Below are 20,124 nucleotides of genomic sequence, written 5' to 3' on the forward strand. Positions count from 1 at the left end.
TATTTGGTTTTACTCGATTTGTTTATATCTTGCTCTTAAATGTTTAATTTTTTCGGGGTTTTCAGTATATTTGGAAATAAGTTGAGTAAGGGTGATTCCAAAATCGGATACCAGTATCTCTTATCTTTTGAAACTCGGCCACACTGGCGGCGAGTGTTGACTTTTTTGATGCGGATTGCAGTGGATTTTCGGATTCACCGGCGTTCCCTGGTCCTCATACCGCTCGCCGAGAATAAAACAGACCCGTGCCGGGATCTCCAGCACGGACACTCCGCCGGCCAGGCCAAAAGAGCGGGCCAACGACCAGACGAGGACAGCCGGGAGCAACAAGTTGGGTCGGGACAAGGACAAGATGCCGGTGAAGACGTACGATGTGTCGCCGCGCGTTTTCTGCGCCATGCAGAATCTGGACATCACCCTGCTGGCCAGCTACCCGGAGGCAGAGATCCGACCTGTTCTGCCGTCACTGGTGCGGATGAGCTTGTTGTCCCCGCTGGACAACACGGAGTCGTCGATGGAGTCGCGCAAACAGATCCTGGCCGTGCTCATTGGGATCGAGGTGGTGAACAGCATTGTGTCCTACCTGCAGGTCAACTACCATGAGCTAGAGAACGAGCTGAAGAAGGAACTGCAAGCACGGCAGAAGTCGGCATTTTTCGAGGGACAGCAGCACGAATATGGACTCCAGTCGGGCATTGCACTGGGCTTTGAGCGGGCGGACGTGGCGAGAAAGGTGCGCGTGGTGCTCTCGGAGATATTCAATCTGCAGCAGCAGGTCTCAGAGCAGAAACCCGCCGCCCACTCGGAGATGCTGGACGATGGCATCTATCTGGAGGAGGTCGTGGACATCCTGTGCATTGCCCTCGCCGAGCTGCCTTCCCTGCTGAACATCTTGGAACTCACGGACGCTCTGGTTCATGTGCCCAACGGGCATCGCATCATCTGCGCCCTGGTGGCCAACTTCCCTGATTGCTATCGCGATGTGGTTTCCCATGTGATTGCCAATTGTGACGAGGACGGCAGCGATGGCAAGCACCGGCTGCTGCTCCTAATGGGACTCAGCGAAATGAATCCCTCACAGGCTCTGGCTAACAGGTCCATGTGCGTGGACATGCTCAAAGTGCCGTCGTTCATGCTCAAGCTCACGCTGAAGCATCCCGAGGATCTGGTGAGTAGGGTAATACTTGCCAAAAGGTTTAAGAGTGGTGTTAGCCACACATACGAATTTAGGTTCCACCCTACTTAAAAATTGTCCACACCAAGCATCGGTTGAGATAAAGCCTGCTCCATAAAAAAATTATAGGAGATTTAAGTTTGTTTTTGAAATAAAGAAATCAAATTTTTTAATATCAATTATGTAGGAAAGTACTAAAGATTTCCTTAGTTACACTAAAAAGGTTTTAAGATTTTGGAAATGGTTATAATATTTGTGGGGGTCGCAAAAAAAAAGAGAATAGCGCCTACTGCTATCTTTTTCTATTCTAAGAACCTTTAAATTACCCACAATAAAACTTTGTTTTTCATTCACAGATCGCGTTCCTCACGGGTCTGCTGCTTGGCAATGATCAGAACCTGCGCTCCTGGTTCGCCGTTTACATCCGCTCTAGCCAGAAGCGGAAGGGCGATGCACTGAATCTGGTGCGCGTGGAGCTCCTGCAGAAGGTGATCCAAACCACAACCAATGCGGCGGAGCTGCGCGATTTCAATCTGCAGGGAGCGGTTCTACTGCGTCTGTACTGCGCCCTACGTGGGATTGGTGGTCTTAAGTTCAACGACGATGAGATCAATGCTCTGTCCCAACTGGTCACGAGTTGCCCGCAGGCCACGCCATCGGGCGTGAGATTCGTGACGCTGGCGCTGTGCATGCTCATTGCCTGTCCTTCGCTGGTGTCCACTATTCCGCTGGAGAACAAGGCGGTGGAGTGGCTGCAATGGTTGATCCGGGAAGATGCATTCTTTTGCAAGCGCTCTGGGACCAGCACCTCGCTGGGTGAAATGCTTCTGCTACTGGCCATCCACTTCCACAGCAATCAAATCTCGGCCATCAGCGAGATGGTCTGCTCCACCCTGGCCATGAAGATACCCATCCGACCAAACAGCACCAACAGGATTAAGCAGCTCTTTACCCAGGATCTGTTCACAGAGCAAGTGGTGGCGCTGCATGCGGTGCGTGTGCCTGTCACTCCGAATTTAAATGGCACCATTCCGGGCTACCTGCCGGTACACTGTATACATCAGTTGCTGAAGTCGAGGACCTTCCTCAAGCACAAAGTGCCCATTAAGTCGTGGATCTTCAAGCAGATATGCAGCTCGGTGAGGCCAGTGCATCCAGTGATGCCGGCTTTGGTGGAGGTGTTTGTCAATACGCTGATAATACCCAATCCCACGGGTAAGGTGAATATTGATCACATGCACCGGCCCTTTACTGAGGCCGAGATCCTGCACGTATTCCGCACATCCAAGCTCACATTCTTCGCCGAGGAGCTGCCACCGATGGCGGAGAGTGACGAGCTGACGCAGATAGAGGTGACGTGTCCCCTCACCGCCCAACTGCTGATGATATACTATCTGATGTTGTACGAGGACACGCGGCTAATGAACCTCAGTGCGTTGGGAGGACGCAAGCAGAAAGAGTACTCGAACAACTTCCTGGGCGGACTGCCCCTGAAGTATTTGCTCCAAAAGGCGCACAACTACCACCACGACTATCTCTCGCTGTTCCATCCGCTTCTGCGATTGATCATCTCCAACTATCCGCATCTCAGCATGGTGGATGACTGGCTGGAGGAGCATAATTTGGCCCAGGGCAATTCCACCGTGGTGGTTAGCAAGCGTGAGCTCAAGCCGGAGCAACTGGATCGGGCATTGGCCGCCATTCAAACGAAACCGCACATGGCCATCCGGGTGTTCAAACAGCTGCTCCAGATGCCGCCCGAAACGCAGGCGCAGTATGGTCAGCAGCTGGTGCAGCATCTGCCGGTGGTGTTCGCCAAATCGGTGCCGCGCTACATTAAGGATCTGTACAACGATATCTGGCTGCGACTGAATGCCGTGCTGCCCACCACCTTGTGGATTATGTCGCTGCGGGCGATTACCAACAGTTCGAATTCGATCAACCGGAGGACCTTCGCCAACGAGAGTTTGCTGGAGCCCATGGAGGTGTTAAGGTGGGTTTCTTCGTAATTTCCATATATTCAATATTTTGTAACATGTATCCCTCTTCTTGCACAACAGTTGCCCCCGCTCTGTGTTCTGTTCGCCGTATCTGCTGATGATCCTGCTGCGCATCCTCAAGGGCAGCCTGGCCGCCTCGAAGACCTATCTCAACGTGCACATGCAGCAGAAGCAGGTCCTGGACAAGAACGGTCTAGTGCAAACGGATGCGGATCGGGAGGAGCTAAAGACCACGCTGATTGCCTCCCAGGAGAGCGCCGCCGTGCACATTCTTTTGGAAGTGCTGGAGTACATGGCCAGCAAGGCCTCGGATCGGGTGTCGCATCTGGAGCTGCGTGAGATACAGGGCATCATTGGGACCTATGTGCATCAGGCCTTCATCTCAGAGCCGTCGCTGGCCAAGCTGGTGCACTTCCAGACGTATCCAAAGTCTGTTATACCCATGATTGTGGCCAGTGTGCCATCGATGCACATATGCATTGATTTCGTCCACGAGTTCCTCAACGTCACCGAAATGGACAAGCAGATCTTCACCATCGAACTGACCTCCCATCTGGTCCTCAACTATTCGATACCCAAGAGTTTGGGCGTCTCGAAATTCTGCCTGAATGTGATCCAGACGACGTTGTCCCTGCTCACCGCCTCGGCCAAGTGCAAATTCCTGCGGAATGTGCTGCCAGCGATGGTGCGGTTCGTGGAAACGTTTCCTATCCTGGCCGACGACTGCGTCAACATCCTGATGACCACCGGCCGCAGCCTGCATTCCCAGTCGTCCCTGGGAGTGACCACCATGCAGATGCCCCTAACCGAGAGCGCCAAGTTGTGCTCGTATCGGGATGCCCAGCTGCACATCATCATGATTGAGGACGCGTTCAAGGCGCTGGTCACCGCCGTCATGCAAAAGTCGGAGCTGTATTAGTAGGATTCGATCCCGCCTTGTACTTCTTAAGCATAGCACCTCCCGCCACCCAGCTGATTATAATAGTTCTTGTAAAATTGATAACATCGACGAATGACCGGAATAAAAATTTACTGCAAATACATGTGTGCAAAGTAGGGACTTTATTTGCCATAAATAAAGGAAAACATGTTTTATTTTAAGCGAAGTTATTGCGTTTTTATTGCAATCGATACAAATTTGACAGTTTCTAGGTAAGATGGAATTATTAACGATTGCTTAATTAAAAAATATACAAATTTTTTTTCAAAAAAATAAAACCACAATTTTGTCTACAATGGTAGATCTAAATATCTATAGTTTTAAATGAAATGCTACAATTTTTTTCCAATTTATTTGAAGTATTCAAATGACAATATAAAAGAAAAAATACCCTTAAAATTATTTTAAAAATTTAAAAATTTTTGGTAAAAAAAAATAACGCCCAAAATTCAAATATTTGTTTAAAAAAAATTCCAGGGATATCAATTCAAGAATAAATGCAGTCCGTCAATGATGTCCAATATCGTTCAACCACAACTTATTATTTGATCTAATAAAAAAATTATTTCACATAACACTTAATAAAGTTCTGTTCATTCGCCAAATGGCTTGTGTCAAAGCTACTAAATTCGTTAGCGAGGACAAAATCCCAAATAAGCAAGTACACATTAGTGTAATAAAACAAGCCGTGGTAGTCTGGCAACGCCCTATGAATCGATTGACGATATACCCGATCTGGTAGTACCCTTGCGATAGTATCTATCGATTTGTGTTCCGGCTCTAATTTTTGTTGTTGTTAAACTAAAGCTCGGATGTGAATTACTCGTACTAACATTGTAAATTCGAACCACGCATTGGAGTGCAAGTGGAATAATTGTGAGTAGCGTGCGTACGCGACTTGAGAATCGGTTGGGTTGGAGTTACGCGTTTTTAACTCGGAATCATGACTTTTTCGACTCCTTTTCCAGTGTGCGTTTTACGATGCTGATTCGTAATTGTCTTCTTTTGTATACGTTGTATACGCGCTGCTCTCCTCTCGCTCTCTCCCTCCTCTGTGTATTTGTGTGCGCGAGTGAGTGAGAGTTTCCGTGGTGGGAAAAATAATTAAAGCAAATACAAGTGGCATTTGTTAAGTATTTTGTTAAGTGGCTGGCTGGAAAACCCAAGAAACACAGGCTTAAAGAAAAGTGTCTCCGAAGCGGATTAAACTTAAATTCTTTGTGCGCAGCTGCAGGTAATTGTCCACACACAGAGCGAGATGCCGTGATAGTTGGAGTGTGCGCGTTAGAGCGGGATGGCTAGACGGATGCGGCAACAGTGTTTTTCTTTTCTGCAACAAATCTGAATTTCCAAAAAATTGTTATTCTCTCGCCGTCTCTCTCCCGCCCCACCCGTTGTAATTGTACCGTTGCACTTGTAGTACCCCCACATCCACCCCCACTTCTCCACTCTTGTCCTCCCTCTCCTTCCTTTCGACAAGCAACAATAACTGTGTGCCTTCCCTTTTTGTCTTTGTCGTTGTTGTTATCATTGGATCGCCTCTCTTCCCCGTACTTTTGTTGTTGTGCAGCCCGGGAATGTACAGGAAATCTGTTGCAGCTCCAATTTCGCTTCTGCGCTGCTTACACTGCACTTGCTAAACATGTGTGTGTGTGAGCCGGAAAAACTCAATTAAAGCCCAGTGGGGAATTTATTATTTCCACTCTTATTGAGGCTGCCACACACTTGCACTCCCACTCGTCAGTCGTTTACTAGGATAACAGCAACAAACGGGAGTGCACTGGCAACAACAAACATCTACATCCACCCACGACAGCGACAGCGCCGCTCTCTCTCGCGCTCTCTCTTCCGTTGGCTTTCCACTCTCTCTGGAGCGTTCCAGCCTTGAAGAGTTGCGCCGTCGTTTGCAGCAGCAGCAGCTCGAAAGCAGCGCAGCGGCAGAGCAGCCGTCACAGTCAGGACGGAAAAAGGATTTGTTGCAGACTGACTTTCCCTACTTGCCGAAAATGTTGTAAAAACTAACCATAAAAATACAAAACCAGGTAAAACAAAGCCTTTCAAATAGTTGTGAAATCAAATCAAGGAAATTGGTTAGCCAAAACTCACATGGAAAGATTTTCGCTTACCGCCGGCAAAAGAAAATTGCTTTCGCGTTTTTTTTTGTCACACCGCAGCAGCCAATTTCTCGCTCTCTCTCTCTCGTGTTTTTGGACCCCCAATCCGTGGATGTATCCGTAACTGCGTAGTTGAAGCTGAAAGAAACCCATGACGAAGTCCTAGACTGGCGAAAAGTGTGCGAAATGTGAAGGTCCAGCGGCCACATGGACCAGGGGTTGAGGGGAGACGCGGCTATTCTCCAACTCAAATCTTGTACAAGGTTATCTTGGATAATAGCCATTGGATGGCATCATAAGCAAACCATTTTCCGTAAAAAACAGACATAAATTGATGTTTTCTACGAAACCCGGAAAAACTAAAAGGTTGTTTAAAAAATAGATCATTTCTTATCATATTATATAGTGATATAAAATAGGTTCTTCTAAAATCTTAATTTGATACTGCTTTCTAACATCGTTCTAACGGAATCGTCCAAAAATTGACGACCTTATGTGAAACTATAAAAATATGAGTTAATAGGCTGTCCTTTAAAGGGCAAGAGATTATTTCATGTCGCTTACACCAAATACAAATACTAGTTTTTAAATATAACTATGATCGTATTTGTGAAAAAACAATCTTGTTTTCCTTTAATTTCACTCTTATAATCTCCGACGTTAGAGATCCCTTAGACAGTTTTCTATGGTATAATTTGACCTAAAGTGTTGAGATATCGGCTTTGTGTGCAATTCAATACCGCAAATAATTAAGTTGGTATCTTAAAAAACATAGTTAACCTTCTTTGGATGCATATATGCACAAGGTTATCCCATTTTTGCATTTGTCTTCTTCCAGGTACGTCAAGATGCGTCAGTTTAACATCTCGGTCATTGGACTATCCGGGACCGAAAAGGACCGCGGCCAGGTGGGTGTTGGCAAGTCATGCCTGTGCAACAGATTCATGCGCCCGATGGCCGACGACTACTTCATCGATCACATATCAGTGCTGAGCCAGAGCGACTTCAGTGGCAGGATCGTGAACAACGACCACTTCCTCTACTGGGGCGATGTGCGCAAGACGACGGACGAGGGAGTCGAGTACCAGTTTAACATCATCGAGCAGACGGAGTTCATGGACGATTCCACCTTCCAAGCCTTTAAGGTGGGAAAGATGGATCCGTATTCAAAGCGGTGCACGGCCACCAAGGTTTTCTCTGCGGAGAAGCTTATGTACATATGCAAGAATCAGTTGGGCATAGAGAAGGAGTACGAACAGAAGGTGATGCCCGATGGCCGACTCAGTATCGATGGCTTTGTTGTCGTCTTCGACGTGAGTCCAGTGCCCAATCGCAGTGTGGAGAAACAGGTGGAGTTCGTGCAGAATGTCATCGCTACCATACTGAAGAACAAGAAGCCACTGGTGCTAGTAACCACGAAGAACGACGACGCGTATGAGTTGTATGTTCGCGAGGCGGAGAAGATAAGCCAGCGAAAAGATTACAAGAGCACCGTGCAGTTGATTGAGACGTCGGCCCACGAGAGCATCAACATCGATTTGGCCTTTCTCCTGCTTGCCCAGATGATCGACAAGGTTAAAAACCGAGTCAAAATCATCTCCTACCAAGAGTCAGCCAAGTCGCGTAAGGAACTCCTGGACACACGATCGGAGGCGGTAACGCGACTAATTCGCAACCAGATCACCGACTACCATATCCTGTGGTCGCAGGGCTCCAAGATGCTGTCACAGTACCGCGAGTGGAACGAGTTCCTCAACATCTTTGGCCACGAGGCCGGCCAGAAGCTTTTCCGGCGGCACATGAAGAAGCTGCGCGACGATCATCTCAACAAAAAGCTGCATCAGTATTTGGACAAGTTCGCTCTGGCCCTGGAATACCTCCTGCCGGACATTGGGGCATTAAATATAAGCGATGACGATGCGTGGGAGTGTGCCAGAAATTTTCTGCAAAATCACATTGAGTTCGAGCAGTACTTCTTTGAGTGCCCGCAGGCCTCATGGACGGAGCTGGTTGACATGGACGAGGCGGAGGATGAGGCGCGCATTCCATTCGATGTGCTGGAGACTTCTGAGGCGGAGACTGTATTCCGTAATTACTTGAACTCGGTGCAGCAGGACAAGAAGAAGATCGGGTAAGTCTAGTAGTTTGGCGTAGCAAAAATGGTAGATTACATAAATTTGGGTATTTAATCTAGACATTACTCTAGCCCGCCTACTTGAAACGCTCCTTATGTATATTAATAATGACATTAATAATATTTTTAGATAAAGGAAAATATTAAGCTTAATTAAACTACTAAAAACACAAGCTTATTGATTTATGGTCTGTTTTATCGTCTTTATTTTAAGTTAAATGTAGAAACATTTCTTTAGCACCCCTGATAAAATTCTTAATATGGCTCCCTATTTCCAATATTGTTATTTTAAACCCATATAAAACCTTCCTCTTTTCTTCCTCTTCCCAGATGGAAGCAGCAATTCAAAATGCTGTTGGAGGAGTCGGGCTTTGTGACTCCCGGCAAGCAGCTTTCCGAGGTGCGTGTCCTTTTCATGGGCCGCGAATGCTTTGAGGCGCTCTCGGAACACGATTGCCAGCAGATCTATGATATCCACCAGGACGAGATCATCGAGAAGAGCAAGCAGAACTTCGTGGAGTTACTACTGGAGCATGCTCAATACTTTCTTCAATTCAAGAACGTGGACAATATCACGCAGGAAGATGTCCGCCAAATCACCGATGTCATCCAGGAGGACTCGCGCTACAAGATGCTCGACCGATTGGACCAGGAGCGTCGGGTGATGCTCGTCCAGCACCTGCGCTTCATCCACTGCCCAATCCGCGATCACTGCCCGTTTTTCTACAACTGCGTGGATAGCCTAATTGAGGAGGTCTTATCCGACAAGTCTGCTAGTAACCACAAAACGCCCAGCAGCGGTGGTGGTTGGAAGAATTCCGGCAGCGGCAATGACCGCACGCTCAATCTGCTGATCGTGGGCTCCGAGCACCTGGCCAGCGATTTGCTCAACGACATTCGCATCTGCACTGGGAGCAAGGGCGAGTACATCTACGAGAACCAGACTTATTATCTCAACTACCGAATTGCCAACGGCGACATGGAGGCCTTCAAGGCCATCGATGTCTACTCAAGTGGTAAGATTGGGGTTTCATTGAAAGGGGTTGTACCTTATAACGAGCAAACGTTGCTCACTTAATTGCAGTTAATTGCCCTGTTGCTCACTATGCAACAAAGATTTAACATTTCAACAGACCAACAGTGTACATCTATTAACGACAAATGATATCATTTTGCTTACTCACAGGTTTTCGATTATGAATTACTAATTTGTGATTGATAATTGTTTTTTGCGGAATGAGAATGAGATTTGTAAATAAGACAAAATTTAAATGCTACTAGTGATTTTATAAATTCAAAGTATAATTTTTAAAAAATATTAGTTTTAAATGAATGGCAAAATGAAATAAAAATTTACTCAATTTGTTTAGTCAAATTATTAAAGTATTTTTTTAATGAAAATATACACGTAAAACAAGAAAGAACGCTATAGTCGGGTGCCCCGACTATCAGATACCCGTTACTCAGGTAAAGGGAGTGCGAGGGAGATGGAGATAGAAACTTTGATCACGCATAACTTTTTAACGAATGGTCCGATTTGAAAAATTTCTTCTACATTTCGATAGGTATTGATAAACACAATAAAACTGCATTTTTACTTTTCCGAAATATTTAAATTTTTAAAATCGTATATAAGCGATTGTGGGCGTTAAAGGGGGCGTGGCACCTTTTTGAAACAAACTTGCGCTGCGTAGGAACTCCTAGAATCTGCTTGCAAAATGCCAATCTTCTAGCTTTTATAGTTTCCGAGATCTCAGCGTTCATACGGACAGACAGACGGACAGACGGACAGACGGACAGACGGACAGACAGACGGACAGACGGACATGGCTATATCGACTCGGCTAGTGACCCTGATCAAGAATATATATACTTTATAGGGTCGGAAACGCTTCCTTCTAGCTGTTACATACTTTTGCACGAATACAATATACCCTTTTACTCTACGAGTAACGGGTATAAACATTACCTTAGACATAATAAAAATATCACGTAACATAACCATCTTTTCATAGCGATTGACCACACCCACATGTTTGCCCCTACAACCAATATTTTTTAAACATTCAGAATATTCATTCTTTTTAAAATTGGTGAATTAAGGTTGGCAATTAATTCAATTTAACATAGATTCAGTAATCCATCCTAACATTAACAATGTTTCAATGGCTATTCTTAAATAAGAATTTACATTTCAGTATTAAAAAAACAAATCATATTGGGCAGATTTATCACAAACATATTCAATTAACAGGGAAATAGCTAAAATTGAAATTTCGTTTACTTATTTCAATTCTTTTTTTATATATATGTTATTTTTCAGGCCTCATTTGCGTGTACTCCAACCAGCAATCTTTTGAGACGCTCAAGGATAACTTGGAGCGCACGCTGCTCTGCAATCTGGAGCTAGAGGACAAATTCGAGAACCTGCCTATAGTGCTGGTTTACCAGCCGCAGGATCTGAAGGAAAACGAGGTGGAGTATTTGCGCAACGAGGGCATGCGCTTGTCGGAGATGTTGCACTGCGACTTTATCGATCATACGCAGAACCACCAGAAGTACGTCTACGATATACTCAACATCGTCATCCTGTCGCTAAAGCTGACCGAAATGAAGAGCTACGAGCCTTATCCCTCCAACCATACGGACCTGCGAATCCTGTGCTGCATCTTCTGTGGCGATCAGTACGACATCGAAAACATTGTCCAGCCGCTGGTCGCGGAATCTACGCTGGTCAAGGCCAGCGAACATTCCATCATCGTCGACGTCTTTATTGGCGATGCCAAGCGGCGGGTCGAGTTCATCCTGTCCTCGTATCACGGCACTAGCCAGTACCGCGATGAGCTAATCCATGGCTATATTTACTTTTACTCGGCCAAGCGTCGATCCTCATTGGCAAATTTTAGGTAAGTTGTACTAGTTTTTAAAGTTTTATTAGTCGCATTGAAATGATGCCCCAGGAATCTATAAAATTAGCATTTGATTGGTTGTCTATTAAAAGCACCCCCTTTTTTTGTCCCGTACGACAGCTCCATCGATTTTTTGTACATACTTTAAAATATACTTCACCTTTAAATTACACTTCGTCGACAAACTACTGAATACATTTTAATAAGTATACAATTTTTTCAAGGGTCTGACTAATTTGTTTCCTATGTTCCATGTGTTTAGCATTCTAGCAGCCCAGAACGCCAATATTCCATTGCAGATCATCGCGGTGACAGAGAGCGGGGGCGTGAATGCCTTCTTCAACAGCGATATTTGCCAGTTTCTGATCACCGAGGGCAATGCAGTGGCCGATCGCTTTAAGGGCAGCTTCATGACCTTTTCGGCAGATCAGTATGTCAAGTGTAAGTGAATCTAAGAACAAATTCGATATTTGAACTTAACTTAATTGTCCATTTACAGTTGCGTTCTATAACCCATTCCTGAAGACAGCCTGGGACAACAAGTACGAGGTGGAGAATCTGCATGTGGAGGAGTCAATTACTTTGGATTCGGGCGAGGGCACACTGGAGAACTCGGTTAACCAGATGCCACGTCCGCCGCCGCGTCACGAGAGCTACATGCTGTCCAATACATTGGGGACCGATGGTTCCGGCAGTGAAAATTACGAAATGCTTCCTACCCGATCTCTTAACTCATTAAATGGTAGGCATATCGATTCGGAATGCCCTAAAGACCTCTTAATCGTTACGTTTTCAATTTGCAGAAGAAAGAGATATATCATTAGATGAAATCTACGATGACAACGAAAAACCCAAGCACCTGCATCAAAGTAAGTTTCATGCTGGCCACTGATTCTAAACGACCAAGCCAAAAGCCCCCACGTAGAGCTAATCCAAAACCGAAAACAGAAAGAAACCAAACTCATTCAGAATTCGTGCTACATAGCCAATGAACTATATATATATTTTACATACCCATATACGATATATATATCCATGTATGATTATTCACCCATTTCATCATCCAACCATTCATTTCACTCACCCATTCCATCGCCAACTCGTGGAGATCGAGATCATGCCATTACCATGCCATACCATACCTATATGCGCCATATCTATATATACTCTATAATGATCATTATTAATTAACGATTAACCTTAACCATTTTTTATCGATTTATCTCTGTGTGTGTATTTGTTGTTGTCGTTTTGCCTATTGCAAATCAAATTATTTGCTCTCAAACAAACAATACTCAATCAAAAAAAAAACAAAACGAAAATATATAAGGATTCCAGATATTCCCTCCTCCAACAACTCCTCCAGAGCCAGCCCCTCCAGATCATCAGCTCATTACATGCACATATAAGAGTCAATTCGTTTCGGCTTCAGAATCAAGTTTGGAAGAAATAACATGTAATCTAACTATTTGAATATATTTCTCCTATATTCTCGTTTATATCTCTTATCTATATCTGTCTCTCTCTATCTCGTTATCATCCTTTAGAGTTTTTTTTTTGTTTATTTGTATGGTTTTTTGTAATCACTCAAAAAACACCAACGAAACTTCACAGCCCTCTCACTCCTGAACCTTTTCTCTTCCCTCTTTGAATCCTCAATTTTGGCTAAACCTGGCGATATTCTCAAAGAGAAAGCTATCGGCGATTTGTCCATATTCTCGGGTTTAAAAACCTTAAAAACAAGTTGAAGTAAAATCACTTAGGAGGCGAATAGGCTTGAACTATGATGGCTTGATTCGTACATATTGTAAATAATTTGTAATATATATTTATAAAAAGTTGTTTTCTTATGTTTCAATAATTAAATAAACTAATTTCGGTAATTTTAGTTTTTTGATTTCAAGTATATATTGATAAATATTTATTACAAAGCCGATGCCTTTACATTTTTAAAACAGTTTTTTTTAACAAAACTATCCGAATAGAAACATGTTAATATATTCTAAGGTCTTATTTGAAAAATGTATTTAGAAAATTCCCAGAGCCATTTTTTAAATGAACTTTAAACTTACATTGCTCCATGTGCCGGATAAAAAAAGTACTACATTTATGTAGGTACTAACGGACATTATAAAACTTGTTAAATTAGTTTCAAACTAGGCAAACACTTTCTACATGATAAAAACGTCGCTCCCACTTCTATAACTTTAAGGATATATATTTTTTAAGCAATAGACAGGACTTCTTTTTCTTAAAATTTTTTTTTTAATATAATTGGGCTTTCTATGGGTTGAAGGTTTTTTTTTGTATTTTTAAACAATATTTGAAATTGGTTCTTTGAAATCTCTTGAACAAAAAAGCAAAGTTATACGTTTGTTCTAAGCCAAAAAGCCTTCCCCCAATTAAAGCTCAAATTTCTTACTTGGTAGAACAGAAAAGGGTCTTTGCAAGGATATCTCACCAGATATGGCCAGAGGATCTCAATCAATCCACTTCCGTTATCCCCACCACCTGAATGTGTCCACCTGCTCCACCCTTTTTTCTTTGCTGTGTTTACTCCTTGGTTTCCGTAAACTCTTCGGTTTCGTGAGCCCGTACTGTCTGCCAGTAAAGCTGTATATGTATATATATATATTCTATATCTCCATGGTCCCATGGTCCCACGACCCAACCAAAAAAATCCAAAGCCCAACATCGATGGGAATCGATTGTACAGATGTTTCGTTCGTTTGCTGTTACCCATGTTCTCCTTTTGCTTTGCTCTCTCTGTTTTTTTTTTTGTGAATACCTCGTCGGAGTTTAAATCTTTTTTCAAATCTGATAAATTGCGTGTGTTTGCTTTCGTTTTTCTCGTTTCCCGACAAGCAGCGGATGTTAGCGGGTCCAAGGATTCACTGGCCACCCACGATGCAGGTTATTCTCACGATCCACTTTAGTTGCAGTCATTAGTTTTAGCTCTTTTTTATTGCAATTGCAACCGAAGCACTGCCTGAAAATAAACCCCATTCCCCCGGCACGAGTCACTTGAGTTTATTTTGATGTCTGCCCCTGTACTTTCCCTATTTTTACCAATGAATACGGAGGATATTGGTTTATAGCATAACTTCTTATGAATTATTGAATTATTTTTTGTTAGAGAAAAAAAATGGGTTAGAATTCTTGTTTGCCAACAAAGTTTACATAACTTTGTTGAATCTAAATATTGGTAAAGCATCTATTTTTCAGACTAGAAATACTAAATAAATGAGTTTCTTAAATATAATATTTAAAGTAAAGAAAAATATAAAGAAGAAATTTTTATTTATTACTAAAAAAATACTTCATCCGCAGTATATTAATTTCAATGTGTACATCTTTTTGTATTTTGAATTCGACTGATTTATAATGAATTAGTAATCTGTATATATTATTTGTATTGCTCATACGCATCACAAAATTAGTCTGATAACAGCTTATATAAAAGTAAATACAGCTTATAAACATGACGTAATAGAGCAGATTTAAATATTTACTAGAATTGTTTTGTATTAAGTTTTTTTTGTTTTAAGAAGTTGTGCCGCAGACGGATGTCCACCGTTAGCAATACCAGTTATAGTTTGAGAAGTCCCCCGAAGGGAATCACCTGCGATTGGGCTAATTGTGAATCTCTGCTTCTCTCCCCGCGTGGCTAACCTTTTTTAGAGTGGCTGGAGGACAAATGCGACGGGCGACGCAACATGAACAAGAACTCAATTTGGAATAACTTCAGCGGATCGACACATGCCTACACCACCGGTCGCCGGCACATCGACTCCAATCTGAACAAGATTCGCCCGAAGGGACCCAGCCAAACTCTGAAGGTGGGCGAGACGCCCAGTCGCAATTGCCCAGTTATGAGCTCCTCCACTTTCACCCTGCCCACCCAGCAGCCGGGCAAGCTCAACATGAAAAACTTCCAGCTGGTCAGCGATGCGGTGGCCAAGATGAATTTTACCGGCTCCGGTTCGGGCTCGGGATCTGGGTCGGGATCGGGTAGCACTGGGCTCGGCTTGGGATTGGGCACCGGCAGTGGCAGCATGGCGGATTCATATCTGGACCCGAGCGACAAGGATGGGAAGCGCTATGACCATGCCCAGTTGGATGGCGAGGATGAAGATTCCGAGGAGCTGGCCGAGTACGAGCAGATCTACGAAAACGAAGGTATTGATGCCGGGAACAGGATTGGCAGGGCATCATCGGTTCGCTAGGACTAACCTTCTCTCGCCCAATAACTCACCCAAATCACTCACCCTGCACAGAAAACCAAAAACAAAAACCACATGAACTGTTGATGTTAACAAATTGTAATTATATATGTGAGCAATAATACTAGTCAAAAGTTTTAGGATAAAGAAAGTATTTAAAAAAAACCATAAGAAATATATAAATTAGTATATATATTTTGCGGTTGTTTTGTGACGATTTTTGAATGAGTAGTAGTTTGTATGTATTCTGTAGAACTTTTGTAACCTCAGAAACCGTAGGTAAATTTTATAAAAACTTCCAAATTTGTAGCAGGCGTTGCACAGAAAGTATATTTAACGGCATCTTAAACCAACTTGCTCATCCTAAACTAAAATGTTTCATACAGCTTATAACAAAACTACCGTATTTGAAATTATGGAATTAAAGAATTAAAGTTCCTAAAATGTAACATAATTTTTTTTTACAAGCTTTTTTTTTTTTTTTATTGAATTAAATGTGTTGTACAAAATACGATTTGTCTTAAAATTGTTAGATAAAAACATCGAATTTTATAAATTATGTTCACATGTTTGATAACACTAGCTTCAGGCTTGCTCCAGACATTTCGTTGCGATTGCCATGTTAAGATCAACTTCCTTTTGGTGGTAAGAAAACAAATCATCGAATCTCGACCAAAGCATTGTCTTCTGTGTCCCCTTGCTCCTCTTTGCACCACCTCTCACCCCGCGCCACCGCGAAAAGCCCTGACCCAAGAAGAACCCCTTACTCATACCGATCTACCATTTCATCCGCAGACTGTACCGAATCGGATAGCTGTGCCAGTTCAACTGAGCGACGTGTGCGCCAGCAGAATGCATACTATAAGGCCAGCAAGAAGCCGGTGGCCGCCAAGAAGCAGAAGAAAAAGAAGGTGGCCATCCCGGTCCAAACGCCGCGTGTTCCTCCGTTCGGCTCCTATGTGAGTCCTCCGGAGATTCCGCTGCACTATCAGCGAATGGCAGTTGGCGGCGGCGGGCCAGGTGAGAAAAGTATGTGTCGTGTTTCTTGTGTTTTATTTTGCACTGCTTCCTGGTCCTTTTCCCAGGGGCTAGGGCCTTTACGGGAAGCTGGGAAACTGTATCTGTATCTTTGATTTTCCCCTCAATTCTTTGCAATATTTGTAATCGGAGCAGCAGTGACAACTGAACAATTCATATTCTGTCAGGCGGCAGCTGCACCTTTTACAAATAGCTTTCATTAAGAAATTGTAAATAAAAAATTATTTTCAACTTAAAAAGAAAATCCATTTTTATCACAGCCAAATCCATAGTTTTTCTTACAAATTCTTGACTTTTTATAAATTAATAATTTCAACTTAACTTAATAAAATTAAATTCGATTATGCCTTGTATTTTCTTTGAATTACCACAGAGAAAACCGAAACCGGCGTTCCGGAGTTTATGAAAAGCGATAAGTCGCCAGAGGTAAGTTCTCCATTGAATAAATAACACTTTTCTACAACTTCACGTTACAATATTCCCTTTCGCCATACAGTATTCCATGGTGCCGGAGCTGGCAGCTGCTGGTATCTTCGGATCGGAGAATTTGCCCGAATACAACATGAACCCCAAGTGCTTGAAGGACTTTGAGAAGCTGGAGAAGCGACGCATCAAGGAGGAAACGGCCAGACTGCGTAAGCTTCAGGAGAAGGAGAAGGAACAGGAAAAGAAGCTCAAGCGCAAGCTCAAACAAAATGCCAAGGGCCTAGTTGAATCCGCAGAGGCGCAGTTTGGCAAGCTGATGATTAGCTCCGAACAGGGTGAGATCCCCATCTTCCTCAACAAGTGCGTGGAGTTCATAGAGAAGGAGGGTCTGGATTCCGAGGGCATTTATCGGGTACCCGGAAGCAGGGCACACGTCGACATGCTCTTCCAGCGATTTGAAGACGGTATGATTGCCATAAAAACTCATAGTCTAACTAGGGGAGTCGTGTTAATATTTTAAAATCTGTGCAGATACTAACACTGAGATTGATGCGTTGGACATTCCCGTCAACGCAGTGGCCACGGCACTGAAGGACTTTTTCTCCAAACGTCTGCCGCCGCTGTTTAGCAAGGACATAATTAAGGAGCTGGAGGAGATTGCCGGTATATAGCAGCTAAGAGTTACTCCTTTCGGGCCTTTTTAATAATTATATTTTATATTTTGCAGGTTCCCGCGGCGTGGGCAACTCCAAACTGAATGTGGAGGTCAAAACGGACCGGAGTTGTCGCTTGATAGCTTTAAAATCGCTGCTGCAAAAGCTGCCGCCCATCAACTTTGCCATACTCAAATACATATTCCAGCACTTCGTGCAGTAAGTTCGAGCAAATACCGATTCCTAATTATTTCATTCTTTAATGTACATTTTCTACAGTGTGTCGGACAACTCAAAGCTTAATAGCATGGACAGCAAGAACTTGGCCATCTGCTGGTGGCCCACACTCATACCCATCGACTTCACCGACATGGGCCACTTCGAGCAGCTGCGTCCATACCTGGAGGACATTGTCCAGACAATGATTGACCAGTTCCCGTATCTGTTCTGCGGCAAGGACGCTTTTGTCATGGTCTAGGCCTAGATCCCCGCCAGGCCATGGCACACTTGGACTTCTACTTGACCGCCGGACGCGAAGCCAAAACGAGATAGTTAGATTCAATGTGCGTTTGTGTATGAATGTGGGCGCCAGTGCCATGTGTGCTTTGTGTTTTTTGGGTGATCTAAAGAGCATTTTAGTAATAGCCATAGGAAGGAGAAGGAGGCAGGAAGCGTTAGCAGGAGGCAGCCCATCGATCGATCGATTCATTCAAATGAGGATCAGCAGCCAGGCATATACATATTTATAATAGTATATAATATACGTGGGTCTATTGTGTGCAGTGTGTGATTAGTGATTGTGTGTGCGAGCGAGACAACAGAACTTGGCTAAGTAGGGTATATTTATTTTTTATATATACAATATATATTTTGTATCGATGGCTTTGTTGTGTTTCCGTGATATATGTAAACGCGTCAAGTATTTTCTCTGTATGGTGCGTCCTTTGTCGTTGAATCCATTGAGTGAGACCTCCCCTCGCCGCCCCCCAGACCCCGCCCCTCCGCCCACATCGTCGACTCCTCTTTTTCCATCCACCACCCACACTTGCCCCTCCCATCAAAAGGGGCGGGGCGGGGGCGCCAGCGACAACGCACAAAAAAAAACCAAGAATTAGATGGGCGCATGAAGAGATATCTAGTATGAAGATGGTTAAATAAAATTTACTGTGTATCTGTGTATGTTATAAATGTAATTGTAATTGTATGTTAAAAATAATGCGCGATCAGCAAACAAATTTCCATATAAACAAAATAGCGATAATGCTAGATATATAATATATATTTAAATACCACTAAATGTCTGTGTGTCTAGCGTAGGAGAAAGTAGATGAGGAGGAGGAGGCTTAGGGAGAAAGGACTACCGAGTAAAAAAAAAACTTTCTAAAAAACAATAAGAACAACCGAGCAAAATCTAATTTTCGAGCTAAACTAAATGTGCATCTCAGTGTGTGTGTCTGTATATGTATGTTTGTCATCCAACTAGATATACACTATATAATTATATAGCTACCGTATAAGCAAAAAATGATAATTACTACGAAACGGCAATGGAAATCTCCCACAAAACAAAAAACGAAGAAAATAAACTCAAATTTCCCCCCACACTCGAATCTCCACTGATTGTCTAATTGATATTTGCATAAACCAGGCATATAATCCTTAATGTAATACTCTCTCTCTATCTGTCTCTCTAAAAACAAATTGTGTGTGTGTACTGTATCAAATTAGCAAAACAACAAATTATACAATTTCTACCCATGTACGCATATATTTTAACTAAAAACGAGGAGCAGATATTCAAGAAAGGTAAGCTGAAGAAAATAATGCAGACAGGCAGAGGCAAACAAAAAAAAAAGTAAAAAATTATAGACAACATACGCCTAAGTGTTATTCCTTGTAATTGAGCATTAATTTTTTATATAAAAACCGAAACTTAATTATGTAATTGTGTATCTTGTGTCTGAAACGGACCTCAAACTTAAAGGAAGAATATACGCGAGATCTGTTGCCAAAAAAAAACAGAAAAAAATAAGCACTCAAAATAAAATTTAAAACAAATAACGAGAGAAAAAGAAAAGAAAAACTTAACCATTATATAGTATAATTTGTATAGATGTGTGTCTATTGCATTATTTGTACACGTACATATATATACTGTCTATATATTACCGTATATATGTGTATGCATTTATTTATATACGCTAAACTGAAACAAAAAACAAATATGTCTAAACGAACCGAAAAAAATGCAAAACAAAACGAACAAAAAAATTGTAATTGACGTGATGTGTAATGATATTTTTAAAAGCAAATTTTATGCCACGCCCATGCCAAGCAGCCACGCCCCCTTTTTAACGGAAAAGGGACTCCGCAAAAGCGCTCTTCCCGAGCGGAATGCCGCGACTCTCCCCGTCCCGCTCGCCCCATTCCACCTCTCACTCCCACGCTCCGGAACCCGGATCCATGGATCCTCCATGTCAGATGGTGGCCACTTCTCCTGGGCTACATCCAAA

The 20,124-nt window shown here is 43.1% G+C and overlaps 2 protein-coding genes across 9 annotated transcripts; both read left to right on the top strand.

The window, feature by feature from the left end:
* The first annotated feature begins 133 nt into the window (after positions 1 to 133).
* On the top strand, positions 134 to 4,280 carry LOC108049763 (integrator complex subunit 2). Its single transcript, XM_017131063.2, has 3 exons — positions 134 to 1,168; positions 1,531 to 3,167; positions 3,235 to 4,280. Exons 1-3 carry the CDS (start codon positions 353 to 355, stop codon positions 4,091 to 4,093), a joined length of 3,312 nt encoding a protein of 1,103 aa, XP_016986552.1. The 5' UTR covers positions 134 to 352; the 3' UTR covers positions 4,094 to 4,280.
* A 601-nt stretch (positions 4,281 to 4,881) lies between these two features.
* On the top strand, positions 4,882 to 19,221 carry LOC108049764 (rho GTPase-activating protein 190). Of its 8 annotated transcripts, none has more exons than XM_017131064.2 (16): positions 4,882 to 4,990; positions 7,067 to 8,359; positions 8,693 to 9,378; positions 10,686 to 11,268; positions 11,534 to 11,712; positions 11,771 to 12,013; positions 12,075 to 12,140; positions 12,602 to 12,727; positions 14,140 to 14,184; positions 14,953 to 15,450; positions 16,290 to 16,523; positions 16,906 to 16,958; positions 17,029 to 17,422; positions 17,490 to 17,621; positions 17,686 to 17,830; positions 17,891 to 19,221. In XM_017131064.2, the coding sequence occupies exons 2-16, from the start codon at positions 7,077 to 7,079 to the stop codon at positions 18,087 to 18,089; spliced, it is 4,866 nt and encodes a 1,621-aa protein (XP_016986553.1). In that variant the 5' UTR covers positions 4,882 to 4,990; positions 7,067 to 7,076; the 3' UTR covers positions 18,090 to 19,221. The 8 variants fall into 8 exon arrangements, with proteins under 8 accessions (XP_016986553.1, XP_016986556.1, XP_016986557.1 ...); XM_017131067.2 differs by having other exon boundaries at positions 16,290 to 16,514; XM_017131066.2 differs by lacking the exon at positions 4,882 to 4,990 and adding an exon at positions 5,104 to 5,348.
* The last annotated feature ends 903 nt before the right edge of the window (positions 19,222 to 20,124 follow it).

The sequence above is a fragment of the Drosophila rhopaloa genome, unplaced genomic scaffold, assembly GCF_018152115.1.
Source record: "Drosophila rhopaloa isolate 14029-0021.01 unplaced genomic scaffold, ASM1815211v1 contig_3, whole genome shotgun sequence".
In the NCBI taxonomy this organism is placed as follows: Eukaryota; Metazoa; Arthropoda; class Insecta; order Diptera; family Drosophilidae; genus Drosophila; species Drosophila rhopaloa.